Below are 19408 nucleotides of genomic sequence, written 5' to 3' on the forward strand. Positions count from 1 at the left end.
TTACCTCGTAAGTGGCAGTTTTGGAAGCAGGCACCTCCAAGTGACATGCGTGGCAGCTTCCTTCCTCCCAGGCTTGGTTTCGTGGTGTAGGAAGCCAGAAGTGAGGTTAGGCCTGTGGGTGAATCCTCTGCTGCAGCAGCACTGCAGGGAACACCCTTTCACCAAACCAAACGGTGCCGTGTGTGACCCAGCTCCGTGACTGCCTTTGGGGTGGCCTTTCACTCTGCATTTCACTTAATTTTACTCCAGGGGGGTGGCAATGCAAATGAGCGGTGATGTGGACCCTTTGGGCTAGCAGACCTCACCTTTGACTATGCAGTGTGAGGGTGTTTCACTGCTCTCTCCTCACGTCTGTACAAACCGTGTCTGTTATCGGTGAGTGGAGGCTGATTTTAGGGCATTTACTCTAGGATCTGGTAAAACTCGTATCTTCAGTTTCCGCTTTCCCAACGTGCCAAAGGTAGTGCTTGAAGCCCCAGGGCAAAATTCTCCACCTTAGCCATGACCTCGGCCCTGCCTCAGTGTGGAGAAATCACATTTACCCTCCAGCCTCGTGTTCTGTGGCCTTTTCCTCAGTCATTGAGCTCTCAGGCATCTTCTGATTTTCAATTCAGTTGAAAATTTTCCTCAGGATTATTTTTTATTCCATAAGAAGACATGATATCATTTCCCTGGAGCTAAGTTTCTTGCACTCTAGTTTCAGAGGGGCTCAGGTTCACACCTGAACATCTGGATTGAAAGCTTCCAGCCAAGATAAGCACCCCATTTTGTGAATGAGGTACTCAGTGCCAGCACCATAAAGAAACAACCAACTAAATATGCAAGACAGTTAGGGAATAATTTATCATTATTATACTTAAATTTAGGTAGAAGTTGCATCACAGGGAGGCTGGGTAAATTACCCAAGTCCTACGGGAGATCTGTGTAAGGGCTAGAAGTGGTTAAGTGTCTTCACTAACAGTTTATTCTCTTTCTTCTCTTTCTCTAAAATACTTTGCAGTTTAAAATCTCACAGTTTGGGGTTCATGAAGATTTTAAATCAAGTATAAATTAAAAAAAAAAAAGAAATCTGGTAATGTGCTGCAGTGGGGATGATCTGTAGAAGAAGTGTACAAATTAAGCTAAATGTCCTAAAAATATATGAAACGCTTTTGGGTCAACAGATGGTCTGTCCAGCCCCATGTTCTGCCTCTGACGGTGCCGTAGGAGATAATGTTTCAAAAGATCACATACGTCTGTTCACTTTTTGCTCTTCATCCTTCTTGTTGCTCAGAAAAACATTGGTGCTTGTTGAATTAAGGATGTTAGGTGGAAAACCAAATCTAGTGTGGGTGTGCAAAGTGGGGAGGGTGCCAGGGTCACCCAAGGTCTTCTCACACCATGACTACCCCACAAGAAGTGGCACGAACCTCCAGAAGGCAGCTCCTTTCCTGATGTTTTCCCCATCTTAGACCAAAATCCTGTGAAAACATCCTCTGCTGTGATTTTGCTCAATCCTTACCTGCTATACAGTTTCCTTCCAGCACTGGAGCTGACCTGAAATCAAAACTCTAAGGGTCTCTGCTCTGGATTCAGAAACAGAAATTGAAAAGCTTGTGGAGTTTGAAGGAGCTCGGATTTGAGATTGTGCTCCTGACACATCATTAATTTTAAGATTGTTTTCCCAGCAAGCGTAGGCTTTCCGTTCCCAGTTGAAGATCATTTACCATTGACTGAATGGTGAATTATAGTAGTGGAATGAGGCAGAGAAATATGTCGATATCAGATATAACAACGAGCAGTCAGTCAGATTTGAACCTGCGCCAATCTATACAACCCTAGCCTTGAAATTGTTAAAACAAAGAAGTTCATTACATTTAATGATCAAGTGTCCTTCAGGTTTCTGAGGAGTTTATATTAACCATTTATATTACTCAGCTCTAATATAAATGGCAAACTCAGGGAAAATCCTCTTAAAATTAAATTGGAAAGTCTTTTTTTTTTTTTTTTTTCCCCAATCTATATAGTTATTTTGCTTCAAGGAAGTATCTGCTTTCCAGACATCTCTTCAAACAAATCATGTCTGAAAGAAAAAATAAACAAGAAATAGCTGAAACTACAAGGTTTAGCTGTGTGGAAGAGCAGGGAAAGGAGTTAAAAAAAAAAAAGAAAGAAAAAAAAGGAGTTGAATTTCCTGAAAAAGTGCCTTTGCTTATGCCATGTGGCTATCACATTTCTGTCTGCAAAGCAGGGCCTTAGGACAGTGCTCTGATATTGCAGGTTCTCCAAACTGACTAGACCTGATGAGCTCCACTGAAAATATTGCGGACAATTTGGAGGGATGTGCTAGAGTTTCTGTGAACCAGTTCAGAAATAGTTTTCTGTTTATGAGGGATTGCCCAAAAAAAACCTTGGGGTGAAAATGCTTTTTTTTTTATGAACATAAAGAAATGAAACTAATAATTAATTGATGAGGAATTTGGTGGTGTCTTTATCACCAGATATTAAGTGAGAACAAATGGTTTGGGAATCCCAACGCCAGTGGGTAAAATTACCCCTCCCTCTTTCTCACTTGGTGCAATCCACCAGAGAGTTTCAGCAAAAAATAAACTGTATTTATCCTTAAAATAATTTCCTCCATAGTGAGTTGTAACAAATATGTGAAAAGGCATCATTAGCTTCTGATAGTTATCCCAAACCGTTTGGTTTCATATTGTTCTAATTGAGATGACTGTAGGTAATTGGGCCAGTATCCAAATATGACATTTTTGGACAGATGCTAATAAGACATTAATGACATTTTCCTTCTTGGAGAGCATTTTCAGTACTAAAAACACTTCTGTGTAATGTTTGAACTGGATAACAGCTTGACAGATGTGCCAAGTGCTGACTTTGGAGTCTTCTTGCCTCTAAAGTCCACTTCCTAAGCTCAGCTGCAGCATGCCTAGTGTCTCTAATTTATTGTCAGTTTATCTGTCCACATCCCTGAGGACTGGGGAGTCCTGGGGTAAAGCTCTTTTAGACCTGGACAAGAGATATCAGGGTTTACAGAACAGCTGCTAGATCTTTCTTAAATTCTGCTCACTGCTCCATTCATTTCCCCCGAAATATCTTATGGGGAAGGAGAAGCACTGAGCAAATCTTAAAGTTGTTGAGTCTAGAGGAGCAGGTTGTGCTTCATTGCGTTCTCATTCCTTATAGCACTGTGTGAGTGTTCAGTAATCTCTTTTCTTTCAATTAGACTGTTGGTGCCCTAAAATTTCTCTTCCTCATTTTTTAATTTCTCTTTCTCTTATTTTCCAGACCCCAGGCAGGCACAGTCATCCCCGCCGTGGTCCTACGACCAGTCTTACCCATCCTACTTGAGCCAGATGACTTCACCGTCCATTCACTCCACAACTCCCCTGTCCTCCACTCGAGGCACAGGACTTCCAGCCATCACCGATGTGCCCAGACGCCTCTCAGGTAAAGACCGTGTTTCTCCTAAAACAATTATGCAGATAGGTACGGGACTGGCAGAGGCTGCCTAAATGGCTGCAGACAAACCCTAGTAGGAAGCACAAGGCTCTGTCAGTGATAACAGGGTTACTGCACGGGGGGTGGGGGTCAAAGTCCCTTTCTTTTTGGAGTGGAAGAGCTGCTGTGTTGCTTGGAGCGTGTATCATTTGATTGTCACTAGGTTCATTTCAGATCAGAATATTTTTTTACTGTGAATATTGCGAACCTGGTTCTATGATCAAATTCTTTTTAACCCCCCATAAGAGGATGTTTGATTACGTGTTTTAACGTAATTGTGATATTCTTTTTTTTTGGTGTTTTACTTCTGTGTTGTGTGTGATGTTAGATAGAGGCCTTTATTTCTTCAGTAGTTAAGGCTAAGGTTCATTCTCCCTCATTTTAATCCAGTAACTCAAGAAAGCCTATTTCCTTAGTTAATGAGTACTTAAGATGCCTATCAGAAACTAGCTGAGTCACTTTAGGGTAAAGATTGGACAAATTGTGCTTTGGAATGATGCAGGAGAGAGGAAATATGTTTAGGAATATAGACAAGACAGCAGCTAGGAACTGAGACTTTTTTTTATCAAACAAATGTACATTTACATACGGTGCAATTCATCTGTAGTGGTCTCAGTGATAAAACCATCTGTGTGAAGTAATCTGATTGCCCCAAAGTAAGATAGAGCCTGTCATGGCACACAGTCACCTTCTATAGCTTGCCAAAAATGAGGAACCTTAGGCGAGGGTGGCTCAGTATGAAAATTCCAACCTTGCAAGTGTAGAAATATTAGCAGCGTATGCCAAAAAGCATGTGTAATGTAAAGAAAGCCTTTATGATTCATTAATGAAAACCAAAGAATCAGTCTTATTACATCTATTTTTTCCATGTTTGCAAGATATTATTATAATCTTGGATTCTGCTGCCATACACCTGTTTGACTTGCAGCCAGGTGAATTTCTTGCTGTCGTGTTTTCCCCTTGCACCAAGCTCGTAGTGCTGGAAATGTTGATCACTCCACTGAGCTGCATCACTGACAAGCTGAACTTCAGCCAGCAGGCATGTAGGATTTGATTAGTTTAGACTCCGTGATTTCTTTCATCTTGGAAGAGGGAAGCTTTGTTTCTCAAACAAACAGCTGCAAAAGCCTCTGTGGTCCTAGCACGCTCTGCATTTTCAGAGATGCCAAACGTCTCCATGTGGGCCAAGGGTTGTGGGGTAGTGGAGCAGGTTCCTGTGGGCTCTCCATGCAATGCGCTGACTTGGTTTAGAAAACTAGATTGGCTTGATGCTGAGGAAATGCTTTGTTTGGCCCGAAACAAGTTCCCTTTGAGTCGGAGTCTCCTGATGGTCTGTGTTGTTGAATCAGTTATTTTTGCAATTGTGCCTCCGGCAATACCTCCAGGAGAGGCTCGGCTGGGACCGTGGCAGCTGCACGGCGCGTACTTGCCCTGCAGCCCTTGCTTGTCTGTGTGTATTCAGACATGAGTGCCTGGCATGTGGGCACAGGCAGAATGACTAAACGACCTGGCTGTGTACATTATGTGGCCGCGGCCTGAACTTTTCTGTTGTACTCCACGGTCGGTTGCCATCGCTCTTCTTGCCATTCATCTTCTGGGGGCTCGACCAACATCTCCATCAGGCTCTCACCTTCTTCCAGCACGGGGACCTTGCTTCCAATTGGATTCAGAATTGAGAAAGGGGGCTTTGATCTTCCACACAAGTGCCAGAGGTTGTCTGCAATGTTTGCTGACGTTCAGAATTATAGAACGGCGTTCCTGGCTGAGCCCTGACTCTCAGGCGTCAAGGAGATGTGTTACAGCCCCTATTGCAAACGCTGCAGTTCTTCTCCAGGGTTTCTGCCTAGAAGAAAATTTCCGTGTACTGCCTCAGGATGGGAGGGCAGGATCTGGTCCCTTTTGTGCATAAAGTAGAGACAGAAATGCAGGTTTAGTGGTGCCCATTACAGCAACCAGTTTATCCTTCACGTTCTCAGAAGAGAAAGGAGCCTCTGTTCAGTTACTTAACACATCTTTCAGAAGAGAACAGAGCTTTGATGAGGAAAAATAACTAGTAAAGAACTCTAAAAGTATTAGAAAACTTCAGGCATCCTCAGTGCATAAGGGAGGAATTAGTGTTTTACAAGGCCTTGAATAAAAACAAACTTTGCTTCCCAATACGGTGGCAGAAATCTGATTATCGAGGCTGTTAAAAATATACAAGGTAATTTTAATGAATGCCATATTTGCTGCCTGTTGCTTAACATCATACAGGAGGAAAAATGGGTAAAGCTTCCCCCTTAGGCCTTGGGTGTCACACCTACAGGCACAGGACTTCCTACCTGCCCCAGCTTCGCATCACCCAGCCTTTGTACAAGCCACTGTGGCTTCGCCTAGACCACTGCTTAGGCTGTGCTCACCCAGGGGTTGAAAACATGCCATCTAAAAAAGCAAGGCGGCTTACAGCCCAGTGGTTCTTGCTTCTACGGTCAGTGGCAGCCCTCAAGAGCTATTTTTGATGATACTGCCACGACTGGAAACACATCCATGCCTTGACCAAAACGCCTGTGTTCATCCCCATCCTGGGACGGTTGCATCTCTCGGCGATGAGGAGACCTCTGTTTCGACCACAGTTGTGGTCATTGTGTTGAGCATCAAAATTGATTCGGGGCCACGGGAAAGGAGCTGACAGGGGATTGCCAATCCATTCATACATTTCTCAGCCCCATGGGAGAGGGGAAAAGGGCAGCAGGCTGCAATCCCGAGGCGTTATTCGGGCAGGCTGGTGTAATGTGGCTGAACGGGTTGTGCCAGTGTCTAGACGCATGCCTGCTGGCTTTGCACAGCTGAAATGTCTGCTTGCATGCTGCAGGCACGTGCAAATGAGCGCTCATGGCAGCGTAGGTGTGAAACTTCTAATATTCATCTTCTATTCTGCAAATGGGGACCGGTGCTGAAGCTGCAACTAATTAATGATATTTCACACATCTTTGGGCATTATTCAACAGCAATAGCCGAAAAGCAAAAAAAAAAAATACCCAAAGACTAGCTGGAAAAACTCATGCAACCTTTGGACCGATGATCTCTCTGGTATATGTGTCTCATGTTCATATCAAGAATAAATTAAAAATAAGCCCACGAGGCCGTACAACTGACTTACCTTATTGCATCAACTCTATTATAAAAAGAGCAGGATTCCCCGTATTTTATTAAAATACCTGTCTGCTTAGACTTCCCCAAAAGACAATGAAAGTTGGTGGCCTAGCAGATTAATATTCTTAATTAAATAATATTGTAGTGGAAACCATGGGAATATGTGAACATGGTCATTTTAGAGAGAGTTTTGCCTGGGGGATGTAGTCTTATTGCATGATTCATAGTGAAGGCACTCAGTTTTTGTGTCCTATGCATAACCAAACTGTATGTGGGATGGGGAGCATAAGTGTCTATTATGTAATTAATGTATATGATTCATATAAATACACATCAGAGCCGTTTTACATAAAGCTTTGGGACTGATCCAGCAAGTCTTTGGCGCATGCAAGGTTCAGAGCAAGGAGTACAGGTTGCGTTGCTCCTGCAGTCACAAGAGGATTGTTGTGCAGTGGCTGAAGGAGGTGAGGGTTTCCTCTGAGTTTCGATGCCCACAGGGTACCTGAGACAGTCACCCTGAGCTGCCTTTCGAGTCACTGGGGACAAGGCAGCCTTTGGAGGGCTCAATTCACTTGACCAGTCTGCAGATGAGCTGTACTGGTCCCTGGTGGCGCCTTGCAGGAGCCTGTTTCTGTCCATGGCTCTAAAGTGAGGCTTGGTGAGCAGCTCAGGCACAGGCATGTCTGATCTGATAGTGTGCATTTGGTGAGGTGAATCCCAAAGGGATGATTTAGCTGTCCAATAAACATGCCCATGTCACAGCACTGCTACGCTTCAGTCCTGGTTTAACCCAGCCGGGGTCTGCCTCACCTTGGCCTCTCTCTTGGCTCTCAGGGTTTGAGCTTGAATTTTTGTGTTGAGAATGTTGCTGAGAAGGGAGGCAGGGAGACTTCTATACTGGTTCTGCTCATGCTTCCACCTAAATGCAAAATCTTGCTTTTTTCTCCACGTTTGAGAGACACGTAGAGGGTCAAGGTCTTCAGCTGCTGGAGGACTTGCTCAGTAACATCAATATGCCCAGTGCTGGCTGTGAAGGAGCCTATTCTAAGCAACAGCATTTGAAAAATGCCTATATAACAAAAGAAAGAAAGAGAAAAGTGATGCTAGATAGCAGTACAAATCACCAGACCTTCCTTTTTCGACCCCAGGGTGACCGTCTTCACAGACAGCTGCATTTGTGTAGGTGGGACACGTTGCTGTGAATGGCACAAGCTGGGGATGTTGGCTTTGTGCCCCTGTGCCCTTCCCACGCACTGGAGTCCCCTCAGCGTGCTGGGTGAACTTTTCTGTCTTTACATTTACCGTGTCATTGAACTGGGACATGCCGAGACAGGTGAGGGACACACTGGGCTCAGCCTGTGAGCAGAAGAAGTCTGCAGACCCAGACCCCTGAAATGAAATGGCCATAAAGGAATCTCTGTACTGATAAATTCAATGGTAGCAGGGCCTGGGCTGCTTCATTGTCAGCAGGGTTGGTTTGGAGCTGGGCTGGCCAGCATGCTCCCAGGCAGGTCCCACCTTGGAAATGAGCACAGTCCTGAACCTATTCCTGATGGGCAGCTCGTAGGCAGCTACCCTGTTGTGGAAGCTAAAAGGATTTAGTATTACAGCTGTGGCCAGACCATACAGGCTGGATCTAGAGCCAGAGAAAGGCTCCAGCCTTGGGCTGTTTGCTAGCTTCAGTGTAGCCAAACTTTCCCATCAATTCGTTTCACTCTGGATATCACAGCATCATTTTGGACCATCCTGGACCTTAATCCGATATTGAATTTAAGAAATGTTCCAGTTCTCCCGGCTCATTGAGGGCTGGCAAGTATAAATCCAACCCTGCAAATTCTGGCCATGCGCTAATCAGTGACAGTACCACTCTTTTACACAATTTAATGTTCATTCTCGCAAGGCTACAAATCATAAAACAGAGGAGAACACGTCTCAGGGAGGCAGCTGCAGCTGAACCTCTGGGTTGGGCGTTCGTTCCCTAATGAGGAAGTGGCTCACGGGGTTGTGCTGGCTTTTCTTGAGGTCCTCCACTGGTTGTCGTCTTGGGTTTCTAAAGCCTGAATTTGGTTTGCCTTGGATTTTACTTAATGTCATGTGCACGCATGATCTTTGTAATAAGGATTTTCCTTTTTTTTTTATTTTTTTGGATTTGGTCTTTGAAAAATATTAACTTGAAGAAAGGGAAGTCGTCTGTCTTCCTCTAGGGAGCTCAGAAAACTTTACAACCACTAACTGAATAAAAACTGTGGTCCTATGAAGTAGCTACTCCTGAATCCCTTAATTCCTACTAACTTCATTAGATGTACTCAGCACATTTCAGGACTGGAGCCTTCATAAGAAAAGACATTAGAGCTGTCTTCACAATACAATTCTTTTTTTCTCCCTAAGTGCACTGGGGAGCAAAGAAATAGTTAATCCCGTAGCCATTGCCAGCAAGGCGTTTGTGTTAGCAGCTCCTGAAATGAATGGGCAGTTCACGCTTCAGCAATATTGTCTCAGGCTCTTGGCAAACCCAAGAAGCCAGCTCCATTTCTGGTGCGCTCACACTCCACTGTGATGTTTTTCTTGGTGACTATAACAATTTTCACTCTGTCTTTTTTTTTTTTTTTTTTTTAAATGGAAGGAGAGAGACTCAAGGTTGTCTCTGTCTCCATTTCTCCCAGCTCCTTTTCCATGCTTCCACTGCGAGGCAACACTGATTTAGGGCAAAGCGAGAACTCGGGAGAGCTGGGGAGGTTCTGTTCTTTTCAGAAACAACCCGCTCATTTTGCTACCCTACCTCAACTTGTAGCTTCTCTTCTTCTTCTTCTTTTTTTTTTTTTTAATTTCTTTAATTTTTTCAGCGGTACTGTTTATTTTGTTTACCGCAGGTTTTCCATTTTTAGTCTCCTGCCCACTCGGTGCCACCTGGGAATCTCAGCACCTTGGCACTCGTGTGTGGGGTTTCAGTAGCGGCGTCTCTCCCGGGTGGGAATCGCTCATTGGAGCGGTTGTCCAGAAGATACGTTGCATGCTCCCTACCTCAAGGATGAGGGCCAAATTCTTCTCGTGTGGGTGGCCTCAAATTAGGCACCTATACCCACATTTAGGTGGTAAAACAAGCGGGCTGATTTTCAGACGGTTGAGTATTATAATGCGTGTCTTTAAGCCCTTTTCATTTACTTAAAACTGCTGTCAGGAGAGGAAATAAACAGGAAAAATGAAGGCAGAGGGAGAGAGTTTTATTCCTGAAATAAGGGATTTTTAAAATACCAAAAAGAAACAAGTGGAATGTTTTTAAATGGAATAAATTTGTTGCTGATACAGGCAGGAAATAGCACACTCAAATATATGTGGATGTATAGATATATTTTTATCTGAGCTTTTTTTTTTTGCAATGTGTTTTATATTTAGGACACATATCAAGATTTGCATCTGTTTCCAGAACTTGCTGCTAACAGTTAGTAATGATGCCAAAACATACTTTAGTTCCAGCTTGAGACCAAATGATACTCAGGGCTTTTTTTATTACTAATTTAGGGTCTGATATTAATTAAGGAAATTTTCCATAAGTGCCAGGCCTTTTCTGAAGAACTCATTAAAATTATATTAACTTAAACCCGAATCACAGTCTGAGCATGTTGTGTAATGATTATTCTTACTGACTCTGCTGGGTTTTGTAAACAGAATGCTAATTGTTAATGGAGCAATCGGGTGCTTGATTCCAGACTTTCAAAGGGCCAGATCCTGACTCATTACCTATAGGTGTACTCCCAATAAGGTCAATAAACTCCTAGCAGAAGGCTGTGAGATCGAGCTCTTTGCTTCGTCTTTGTGCAAAGGCATGTGATGACTTCTCCATTCTCTTGGTGGAATTGCTGCTGGTTTTTGACCTGTGGGGACGGCTGATTCTTTGGCTATGTGTGCACCCACGTAGAATCTCTCCCACCTTTGTCACCAGCACCATATTTAAAGAATTACTGAGGCCATGCGAGGCATCTCGTGTCCTACACACCTCCCAGAACCATCTCTATCAATCACAATTAGAAGCAAATAGACTATTAATATTTTGTAGAGCTTTTTTCTTCCTCAAAGTCACGTACAGCCTCCAGGTCCGATCCAGTAAAGCACTGAGTAACTTCCAGTGAAGTCAGTGAAGCAAGAAGGACACTGTGCTTGGCTCACACAGCCAGTAGGATGGAGCCAGTGGTGTTGACTGATGCCCTACCATGTGTGTATGCAGAGAGGGAATTCAACCCCATACGTGAAACTCTGTTACACGTGCAAAATCAGATAAGGATGGTCAGGATCACTTACTTTGCCCTTAATTCTCTGTGGCCTTGAGTCTTTGTTGCATTGAATTTTGTTCAATTAATTGAACAATTTGCGTTTTTTGACATGGTTCCATAAAATATAGGCAGGGAAGAATTTGGTCCTTCAGTCTGTGACTGGGGTTGGTACAGGAGAGGCAGAAAAGTACATCGTACCATCCAGAAGTTGTGCAGCTTAAAAGACCCATTTTTGCAAACCTTACTCCTAAAAGTACAATGTAAGAGGCAAAGACTACTGCTGGGAGCTGGGAGAAATAGCTGAAGCTGCCTTGTCTTTGGTTGAAATTTCCTGGCATTTGTGGCCATGAAGAATTTGGCCAGCTCTGGGTCAGGGAGGGAACGCTGGAGCCCAGCAGAGCCTCACGACACCTTTCTGAAGTGGTTTAGTAGTAGTTGGTGGCCCCACATTGCAGCTGTCCAAGCCTCCTCCTCCACTCTTGGTGGGTGTTTCAGCAGAAAAGGAAAACTGGTGTCATCCAGTTTGGTTGTGAGATTAAAAAGTGTTGATACCGGTGATGTTGGGCTACACTGGTGACAGAAGGAAAAGGTAAGAGACGTATGAGTGGTTCAGGCTTTCTCTGGCTGATCAAAAAAAAACTGTAGGCAGCAAAGAAGAGGAAGATGAATGAGATAAAATGAAGGTGCGTGCCTTCACGTGGCTCCTAAAGGATGTTATTAAGGGAGAAGGAACTGTTTCATATGCATAAAGGGAGGGTATTTGGGGACACTAATCTAGAAATCTCTTCATAGTTGCTTTCAGACTGACTCAAAAAGAGCGAGGGAAAGGATCAAAGCAGGCAATGCCTGGGACAGGTTCTCCATGTCCACAGAAGTGGTGTGTGGGTGGTGGAGGGTCCCAGCAAGCACCACTGGCTGGAAGCAGGCACCCACACGCGCCCTGCTGCAAGCTGCTGCCCCAAACTGATGTGGCGGACAGTGCACGCGGTGCTTCAGCATCCCAGGAAGGCTGAGGCAGGGCTGTGCCCTCCACCTTGCAAGCTTTTGGGGAGAGAAAGGACTTTTAGCAATGGTGGAGCCTTGTATATAAAGCTCAGGGGAGAATATTTGCTGTAAGGGGCTTTGCACAGATATATAGGTTCAGAAGTTATTAATACGGTGAAGCCCATGTGATCATCTGCTTTGAACCCAGCTGCCAGATTTCCTCAAATTAGCTCTCATTTGAACTCAGGAGTAACCTCTTTGGGAAAAAAACAACAACAACAAAAAAAAAACACCTCAGTTGGTCTTCATTTAAAAATTTCCAGGGAAGCAAAATCCACCACAACCTTTGGTTGCAGACGTTAATTAAGCTCACTTTGGAAATGTGGGTCTCATTACTAGTCTGAATTTGTCCAACTTCAGTTTCCACTCATTTGAACTTGCTACAGCTTTGCCTGCCAGACTGCAGCGCCGTTTTTCAGTTCGGTGCCTCGAGCGGTTTCCCTTAGGTCTTGCTGTGGCAGTGACCAACCTGGAAAGGAGGTGGGTGAGCAAGGAGATTTCTGTGGTGGGTCTGAGGGTTGCTGGATGTCGCGGGATGCAGAACTGATTTGACTCGTGAGGAGGATGGAGGGGTGAAAAGTATTTTGGTGATTTTTGTTTGCTGTAGGCTCACTACACCGTATCAAATAGGGGAAGTTCCCTTCCCCAGTCAGCCAGACCTCTCCTACGGTATCTGATGAATAGGAGCTGGTTTGGGTTGAATTACTGATGTGAAGCTGCTTTTCCAACCCACCAGAAAAAAAGGCATTGAGAAGGCATTTTTCACTGAATTTGTGGGCTTTTGCAGTTCCTTCAGGAATTCTTTAACCTTTCATTAAGAGAAACACAGTTATCATCACTGGGGCTTTTCCCTACAATTTTAGTTAGGATTTGTTCTGTCAATAGCAAAGAAAAAACTTCATCTCAGAGCACTGTGGTCCTTCATGTAACAGGTATATGGCCAAGCAGCCTCTTGGCTGTCCACTTTCATGGTTATCCCACAGACAGTTTTATGAGAAGAGAGTTAAAACTGCGTTAAACCCTTGAGATTATTCAGCCCAGACAAAGCACTCATTCCTGAAGAAGCTTAGTTCTGGTAAAAGAGCTACCGTGCATATTATGCAGGGGTTTTGTGACCTTTTGGAGATGCTCGTGGAAGAGGAGAGGGGTTGGTGTGCTGCTTCGTCACCCCAGTCTGGGCCACGGCACCTCCAAGCCTCCTGGCTGTTTTTCCCAAAGGTCTCTCTAACCACCCACTTGACCTTTTATCCTGTGGTGGCCGTTAAAGCTTACCATATTTTGTCATAGTGTATGGATACCCAGCTGAGTGTGGAAGGCCAGAAAAGGTCTCCTGGGGCTCTTGTGAGAAAGAGAAGCAACTGTGCTGAGAAAAGGGAGCATCACTGGAGAGAAAGAGACGGGCAGATTTAAGACAAGGGGTGATTCTGAAAACGGAGACATTGATCTTTCTGCCTGTTAACATCACATTTCTCTGGAGCTGAGAACTGGAGGATGCTACACCTGAGTTAGGAGCGGTACCACAAAGCCTCGTTAGTTTAGCTGGGATGAAAAAAGCCTATACGTGAGCTCAGAGGTGCTGGCAATGCTACATGCATGGCTTGCACTTATTTCTGATGGTTAGCTGGGCTGTCGCTGTCTGAACTGTAGGTATCAGTGCCGTTTATGCCCTTTAAGCAAGCATTTTATTTAATACACTAACATTTGGTCTAGAATATTACGAATATTAGCAGGATATTATGAATCCAGCAGCTAACAGTTTGTCCACCTTGTTTTAGTTTGTATTATTAGGTTGAGCTTGCTTGGAAAGCAGCACTGCAGCATAGGTACAGGGCCAAATATAAAAACTGCTTCATTTTTAGGTGATAAATGCCTATATTTAAATCCATACTGAAATTATGCCATGTATCGTTGTGTTGAAAGCTAAGCGTGGGGTTGGAAGGAGGTTTCCAAGAACTGGAACTCAGTCTCCTTGACAAGGACTTGCACGAGGTTGTGCCCTCATATACCAGAGTTTGGCTACTACAGGTGGTGCAGCTCAGTGATCAAAGTAATGGTTATATTTGTGAGCAGCTAATGGGCCTGTGCTGGAATCACTTCTGACCATGCGATACGCAGCGGCTGTTAGTATTTGTTTGTGTTTCGGTAGTGTTGGAAAGTCTGAGCTGCAAACCATGAGCCCGTTGTGCTAAGCACTATACAGTTATAGAAAGGCAGGGAAAAAATGAGAGATTGGCCCTGTCCTCTCTGAGTTCACACTCTTAAGTACAATGAAACTGGTTACAAGATGCATTGTACAAAAGAATACAAGAGGGAATTAAGGAAACGTGAATTGAGCCAGTGACGGTTGTTCAGCATGACAGCAGTGGCTGCAGCCTCAGTAGAGCTGAGTTTCCGTAAGCATCAGTCAGAAGGGAATGCAAGGGTGTGGTTTGAAGGATGATAATGAGATAGCTCTGTGGCTATTCACCTCCTCCCTGGCTTCAGGGACAGCATGAAAATAAGCACAAAGCTGCTCGTTGCAGCTTGTGATGAGAGGCGAGCAGTGTTGGTCAGCATCCTCGTTCATCATCAGCCCCACCAACTTAGACCCAGGACCTGTCTGCCTTCTCAGAGTGGCCAAAAGCATTGCTCAGTTCCCACAGAGTGCAACTCCAGAATGTATATGTCCCCGAGCTGTAGGGGCTTCCAAAGCTGGAGGTTTATATCTGGATTGTTGTATTTAATAGCTATTGAGAGATCTCTCTGAATCTACTTACCCTTAGGTAGGTAGGAGCCCCCAGAGGGGCTCCTAGATCAATTCTTCTATCTCCTGTAGGTCTATAGGCTTGTAGTCTCTGTGGACTGACGTCGACTGTGCGACATGATACGTGTCCCTCCGTGCACAAATAGGATCGAACATCTGTAGGTCATTCCTGTTAAGTGTAGCCAGCTAGTTATGTGTATCGCTGCCATTCAAAACAAAAATAAAACCAAGTCCCACAGAAAGAAAAATCCCAGCCAAAAAAATTCATTGAAGCTGAAATAAATAATTTTGATACAGCTAAAAGATAAACTTAAAAACAGAGAAGGTCAGAACTAACATTGTAAAAAATATTAGAATAAAATGCTTCAGAAGTGATGGGGATTGATGAATACATTCAAAATACCCCTGAGCTCGTTAACTAGATTGCTGGCCATAAAGTGGGAGTCATCACTGCAGGATGGTTTCTGACTGACAAGGACACGTAGAGCTGCAAAAAGCCTGTCAGGGGAACATATAGAGCAGAGACCTCTGCGACAAGGAGCATAAATATTTAGGTAGCCTTTAGGGCGCAGATAGCAAAAGCTGGGATCTGGACTCGGGACTGAGGGCTGAAAATGAGACCTGCAGAAGGTGACTGGTTTACCAAATAGGAAAGGAAGCAAGTGCCTCCAAAACACCAGGAGGGCTGCTGACCCAGAATCTGTGCAACATAAGCCCGAGATGAAATGGCTCATTGGAAGCAGCGTCTCGCACAAGCTCCGCAGAGGAAGTCCCCGGGAACTGTGATGTGGATACTGGCAGGTCTGGAGGAGCCACAGAGGAATCCTGGCAATGGGAAAAAGGCACCTCTCTTCCCCCTTTCTTCCCTCTTCCTCTCTCAAATATCTCTCTTGAAAGGGATATTTTGTTTGTTTTTGTTTTCATTTTGATTCCTGCTAAAAGCCAACCCGTGATTATTTTTATGGGTGAAAAGGAGCGCAGGGGAGGATCTAAGTAGCACCGGAGCCTAATTAGGAGCCCCATCATATTAGATTCCAAAATTAGATAGGAAGCTGGGCTTAAGGGTAGTCCAAACCCAACCGATTCCTACTTTGGCCTGGCCAACGTAGGTGGGCCAGGCTGGCTTGGAGCTGTTTTGAAGAAAAGCTCCTTGCCCACGGAGGAACCGTTCCAGCTGCCGTGGAGCTGGAGCCCAGCGCCTGGTTCTCAGCCGGGCCAGCCTCTGCCTCTCTGCGGCTGGCCTTGTGGGTGAGCCTGAGGGGCATTCAGGCTCCAGCAGCTAAAGATGGTAATGCAGGCTGGCCTCGTATGCCTCCTTGTTATTTCAGTTATCTGGACTGCCTGTAAAAGTTTATTTCGAGCTAATTCTCCTCACTCCGACTTCTACATCTTATGCGTCTTCACCTGCTGAAGAGCTTGTCAGAAATATGTCTAATGAGGTTTACCTTTAATCTTTGTACCTTTGCAGAGTCTTCCAACAAATGATTTCATAGTGTTTTCCAAACCATGTTACTCACCTTTGCCGCTTGGCTAATAAGAAGTATTAAATATTCACCTTAGCCAGGAAAATCAGATGTTGTACCCATGAGCACAAAACAAATCAGTATCAAGAGCCAGAAAACAAGACATCACTTTTAACAGTATTAATGGATAAGTGGGCTTTCTCAACTTCTAAATAACTTTTTTTTTCTTTTTTTTGTTTTTTTGCCAATATGCAATTTTCTTGTACGATATCTCCATGATGCATTTCTTTTTTTTTCCTTGTTCTTTTTTCACCAGCCTAGTTAGAAGACATCCAACTTTCTTATAGAAATAAAGCAAATTCAGAGACTAGTCGAGTTATCCTGACTGAACTACAGGCTGGACAGGAGCTGGGCTTTGGTAAAATGAGTCTTTACAGCCCATGGCAAACTCAAGGCAGCGAGTCTTACATTAATGCTCTTTTACAGAATTGCAGTATCTCACATTTACCATGAGCTCAGCCCCCGCATGTGACTGTTACTGTGGTTTATCTGAGACGTGGTTAGCTTGACTTTAAGTTTAGACCATCAATAGTGATTTGAGCTGCTCGTGGTACAGCAGAAGTTGCCATACAGCAAACAGCCTAAAGCATGTTTGCGATGTGAGCTATTACAGACCAAAGCCTGTTTCTCTTTCTCATCGCCAGTTTCCTGGGAGGATAAAAACCATATTCAGACTTTACACTATGGAGAAGAAGCATCTATTGAGAAGCATTCAACGTTGGGCTGGTTGAAGCTTCAGCTCAACTTATGAATGGAAACGCTGTGTGGACAAGCTTAGGATGGGTTGTAACTTAATTTGCAGTAGCTTTCCGTAACTTGGTAAAAAAACTCAGGTCGGCTTTGAAATAAATGAAAAAAAAATACACAGAGGGTTTTACACTGATTTTACAACATGAGTTTGAAAATCACAAATTGTTAAAGTGATGCAATGCTGAATAGAAAACGGGAGTCAGTCCCTGATACACAAAGGTGTCCAGCAGTGGGCACAGCGCGTTGGGTCAGTGCCGCATCGCCCCGTGGGGCTCCTTTGCAACGTGCAAGCACCCCCTTAGCCCCCCTGAATTCCTTCGACCACTGACTCTGAGCCACGCTGATGGACCTGAAAATCTTATCAAGGCTTGACCTTACAGCTGTTGGTGGTACTTAGGGGAAATGTGGTGTTCCCACCAGTCCCAGCACTGGAAGGAAAAAACCTCACCGTCTCTGGGCGAGTTATTTTCCACTGCTTTCACTCCAACAGCCTATTTTGCCCGGCATTAAAAATCCTAACCTGAGATGGCAATGCCTGCCCAGTGTCTTCCCTATAATTTCTCCGGTATCCAGAAGCTCTCCATGTGTTAAGCGCTCTAATCAGCCTCAGAGCTGCTGCTCTTGTGGTCTTCCGCATAGCTGCCGCTCGGAAAACAAGCGGTGGCTTTCAGCTGCCTTCCTACAGGGCGAGGTGTGTCTGCTCGCCCTCCGGAGACAGGGGTTGTGTCCTGGGGAGGAGGAAAGCCAACGTCGTGGCCCTAGAAGTGGGCAAGGACTGAGGCTGGCGACATCTCCCGAAAAAGAAAAAAAAATATATGTAGTTATTTTGGAGAAGAGCATGTTTTGTGTTGTTTAGATGAGGGGATTTTGTCTTCTGTAAATGTCTGGGGGCTGGGGATATGCCTTTTCTTCCTCTGTGTACAATATTGTTTAGTTCATGTCAGAAGGGAAAAAACTGGTCTATCTACGTCCGTGAAGTTAAGGGAATTTTTTGCCAGCAGCGTAACAATTTGTAGGGTTTGATTTTTCTCTGGAAAAAAAAAAAAAAAAAAAAGCATTTTGAGAACAAGGCCTGGGTAACCAAAATATGTTTGTTTTTGTTTAAGGCACTCAGTAGAGAAATCTTCTCTTGTCTATTGTTAAGAGCGAGGTCTAAATCAAAGGAAAATTCTACATATTCTAAAATATACAGACACCGCTTTGAAAGCAAAGCCAAGCAAAACTTTAAAAGAGACCTTCTCCTTGATGCAGAAGTTTCGAGTTAGTTTACTGCGCCGGGCTCCAGTGGAAAGAACAGCCTGAGAAACAAATCGCAAATCCACTTCTGGAGGCGGAAGTGGTGGAGAGCATTGTATTAATAGCACACAAGACCTTGCCACGGCGTTTCGAGTCCAGGGCTGAGCAGCAGCAGCGAGGAAAGGCTTCGCCGCTCGTGGGGATTTTGTTTTCTAATTTCGCTCGGGAAGGTTTCAGCCAGCTCCAGACGGAGGGAGCTGAGGGCCTGATTCTCTCTTGTTGGGTGGTCCCTCCTCCCACAAATAACCCTATTGAAAACAGAGGGACTATTTGTGGAGTAATTTGTTTGTCAGGAAAAGTAGGGGTTGTAGGATACGGCCCCAATTAGCAGCCAAATTCCTGGTTATTTTCTCGTGATAAAAACGCAGCGAGCTGTCGTAGAGATGCACGTCGCGTCTCTCCGCTTGCCGTTTGAACTCCTGCCACTTGCTCCGTGCTCCTTCCCCCATGCTTCCCACTTCCTCACCATCCCAAACCGGTCCCAGCATCACGCTAGCTCGGTCGAGAGGTCTGCTTTCCTCCCTCCGGGGGCCGTGCCGTTTGGGATGAGCAGGGTGCTGCAGGGACAGCATCCATCAGCAAGGGCACCTGGGGGCCGGCCCTGAACTCCGCAGCCCACCGCAGGAGCACGCGAGGCCGGCGATGTACATCATCCCAACACCACCTCCGAACACCCACCGCATCATCCCAGCCATAAATCCCCATTTTTAATACAACCCACGTACGACCAACCCCGCTCCAGGGGAAGTCCCTCCTGAACGCAGCCGTTCTCGGGAGATTTCCTTAACGAACACTTCACCACAAGCTTCGGAAAGGCTCTTAATTGCATTTTAATGTTATCAAAGGGCAGGCTCCCTGCCTGCCCCACGCCAGCTCAGCACGCCCGGTGCCGGCAGGGATTTCGGGAGCTGCGGGGCTGCTGATAGCAGCGCTGCTGTTTGGGGGCGGGAGAAGCACTCGTGGTATTTGTATTTTTTGTGGCTCCCTGTTTTGGTAGCCATAAGTCATTAGTGGTTTTTAATTTTTTTTTCTTCTTCCCTTGCAACTGAAATAAGGGCTGAAAGGGTAGATTTGTCCTTCTTTTTCTCTCTTTTTTTTTTTTTCCTTTTTTTTTTTCTTCTGGCTAATCTGAGGCACGCTGCCACATCTGAAGCCAC

At 44.9% G+C, this 19408-nt stretch overlaps 1 protein-coding gene across 1 annotated transcript in view; it reads left to right on the forward strand.

Moving 5' to 3' along the window:
- The window catches only part of RUNX2 (RUNX family transcription factor 2), a 155212-nt gene that overhangs the window by 122144 nt on the left and 13660 nt on the right, over positions 1-19408 (forward strand). Inside the window, exon 7 of the mRNA XM_083829796.1 lies at positions 3283-3444. Coding sequence (XP_083685922.1) covers positions 3283-3444 — 162 coding nt within the window. The remainder of the gene's footprint in view (positions 1-3282; positions 3445-19408) is intronic.

Source organism: Anser anser (assembly GCF_964211835.1).
Source record: "Anser anser genome assembly, chromosome: 3".
NCBI lineage: Eukaryota > Metazoa > Chordata > Aves > Anseriformes > Anatidae > Anser > Anser anser.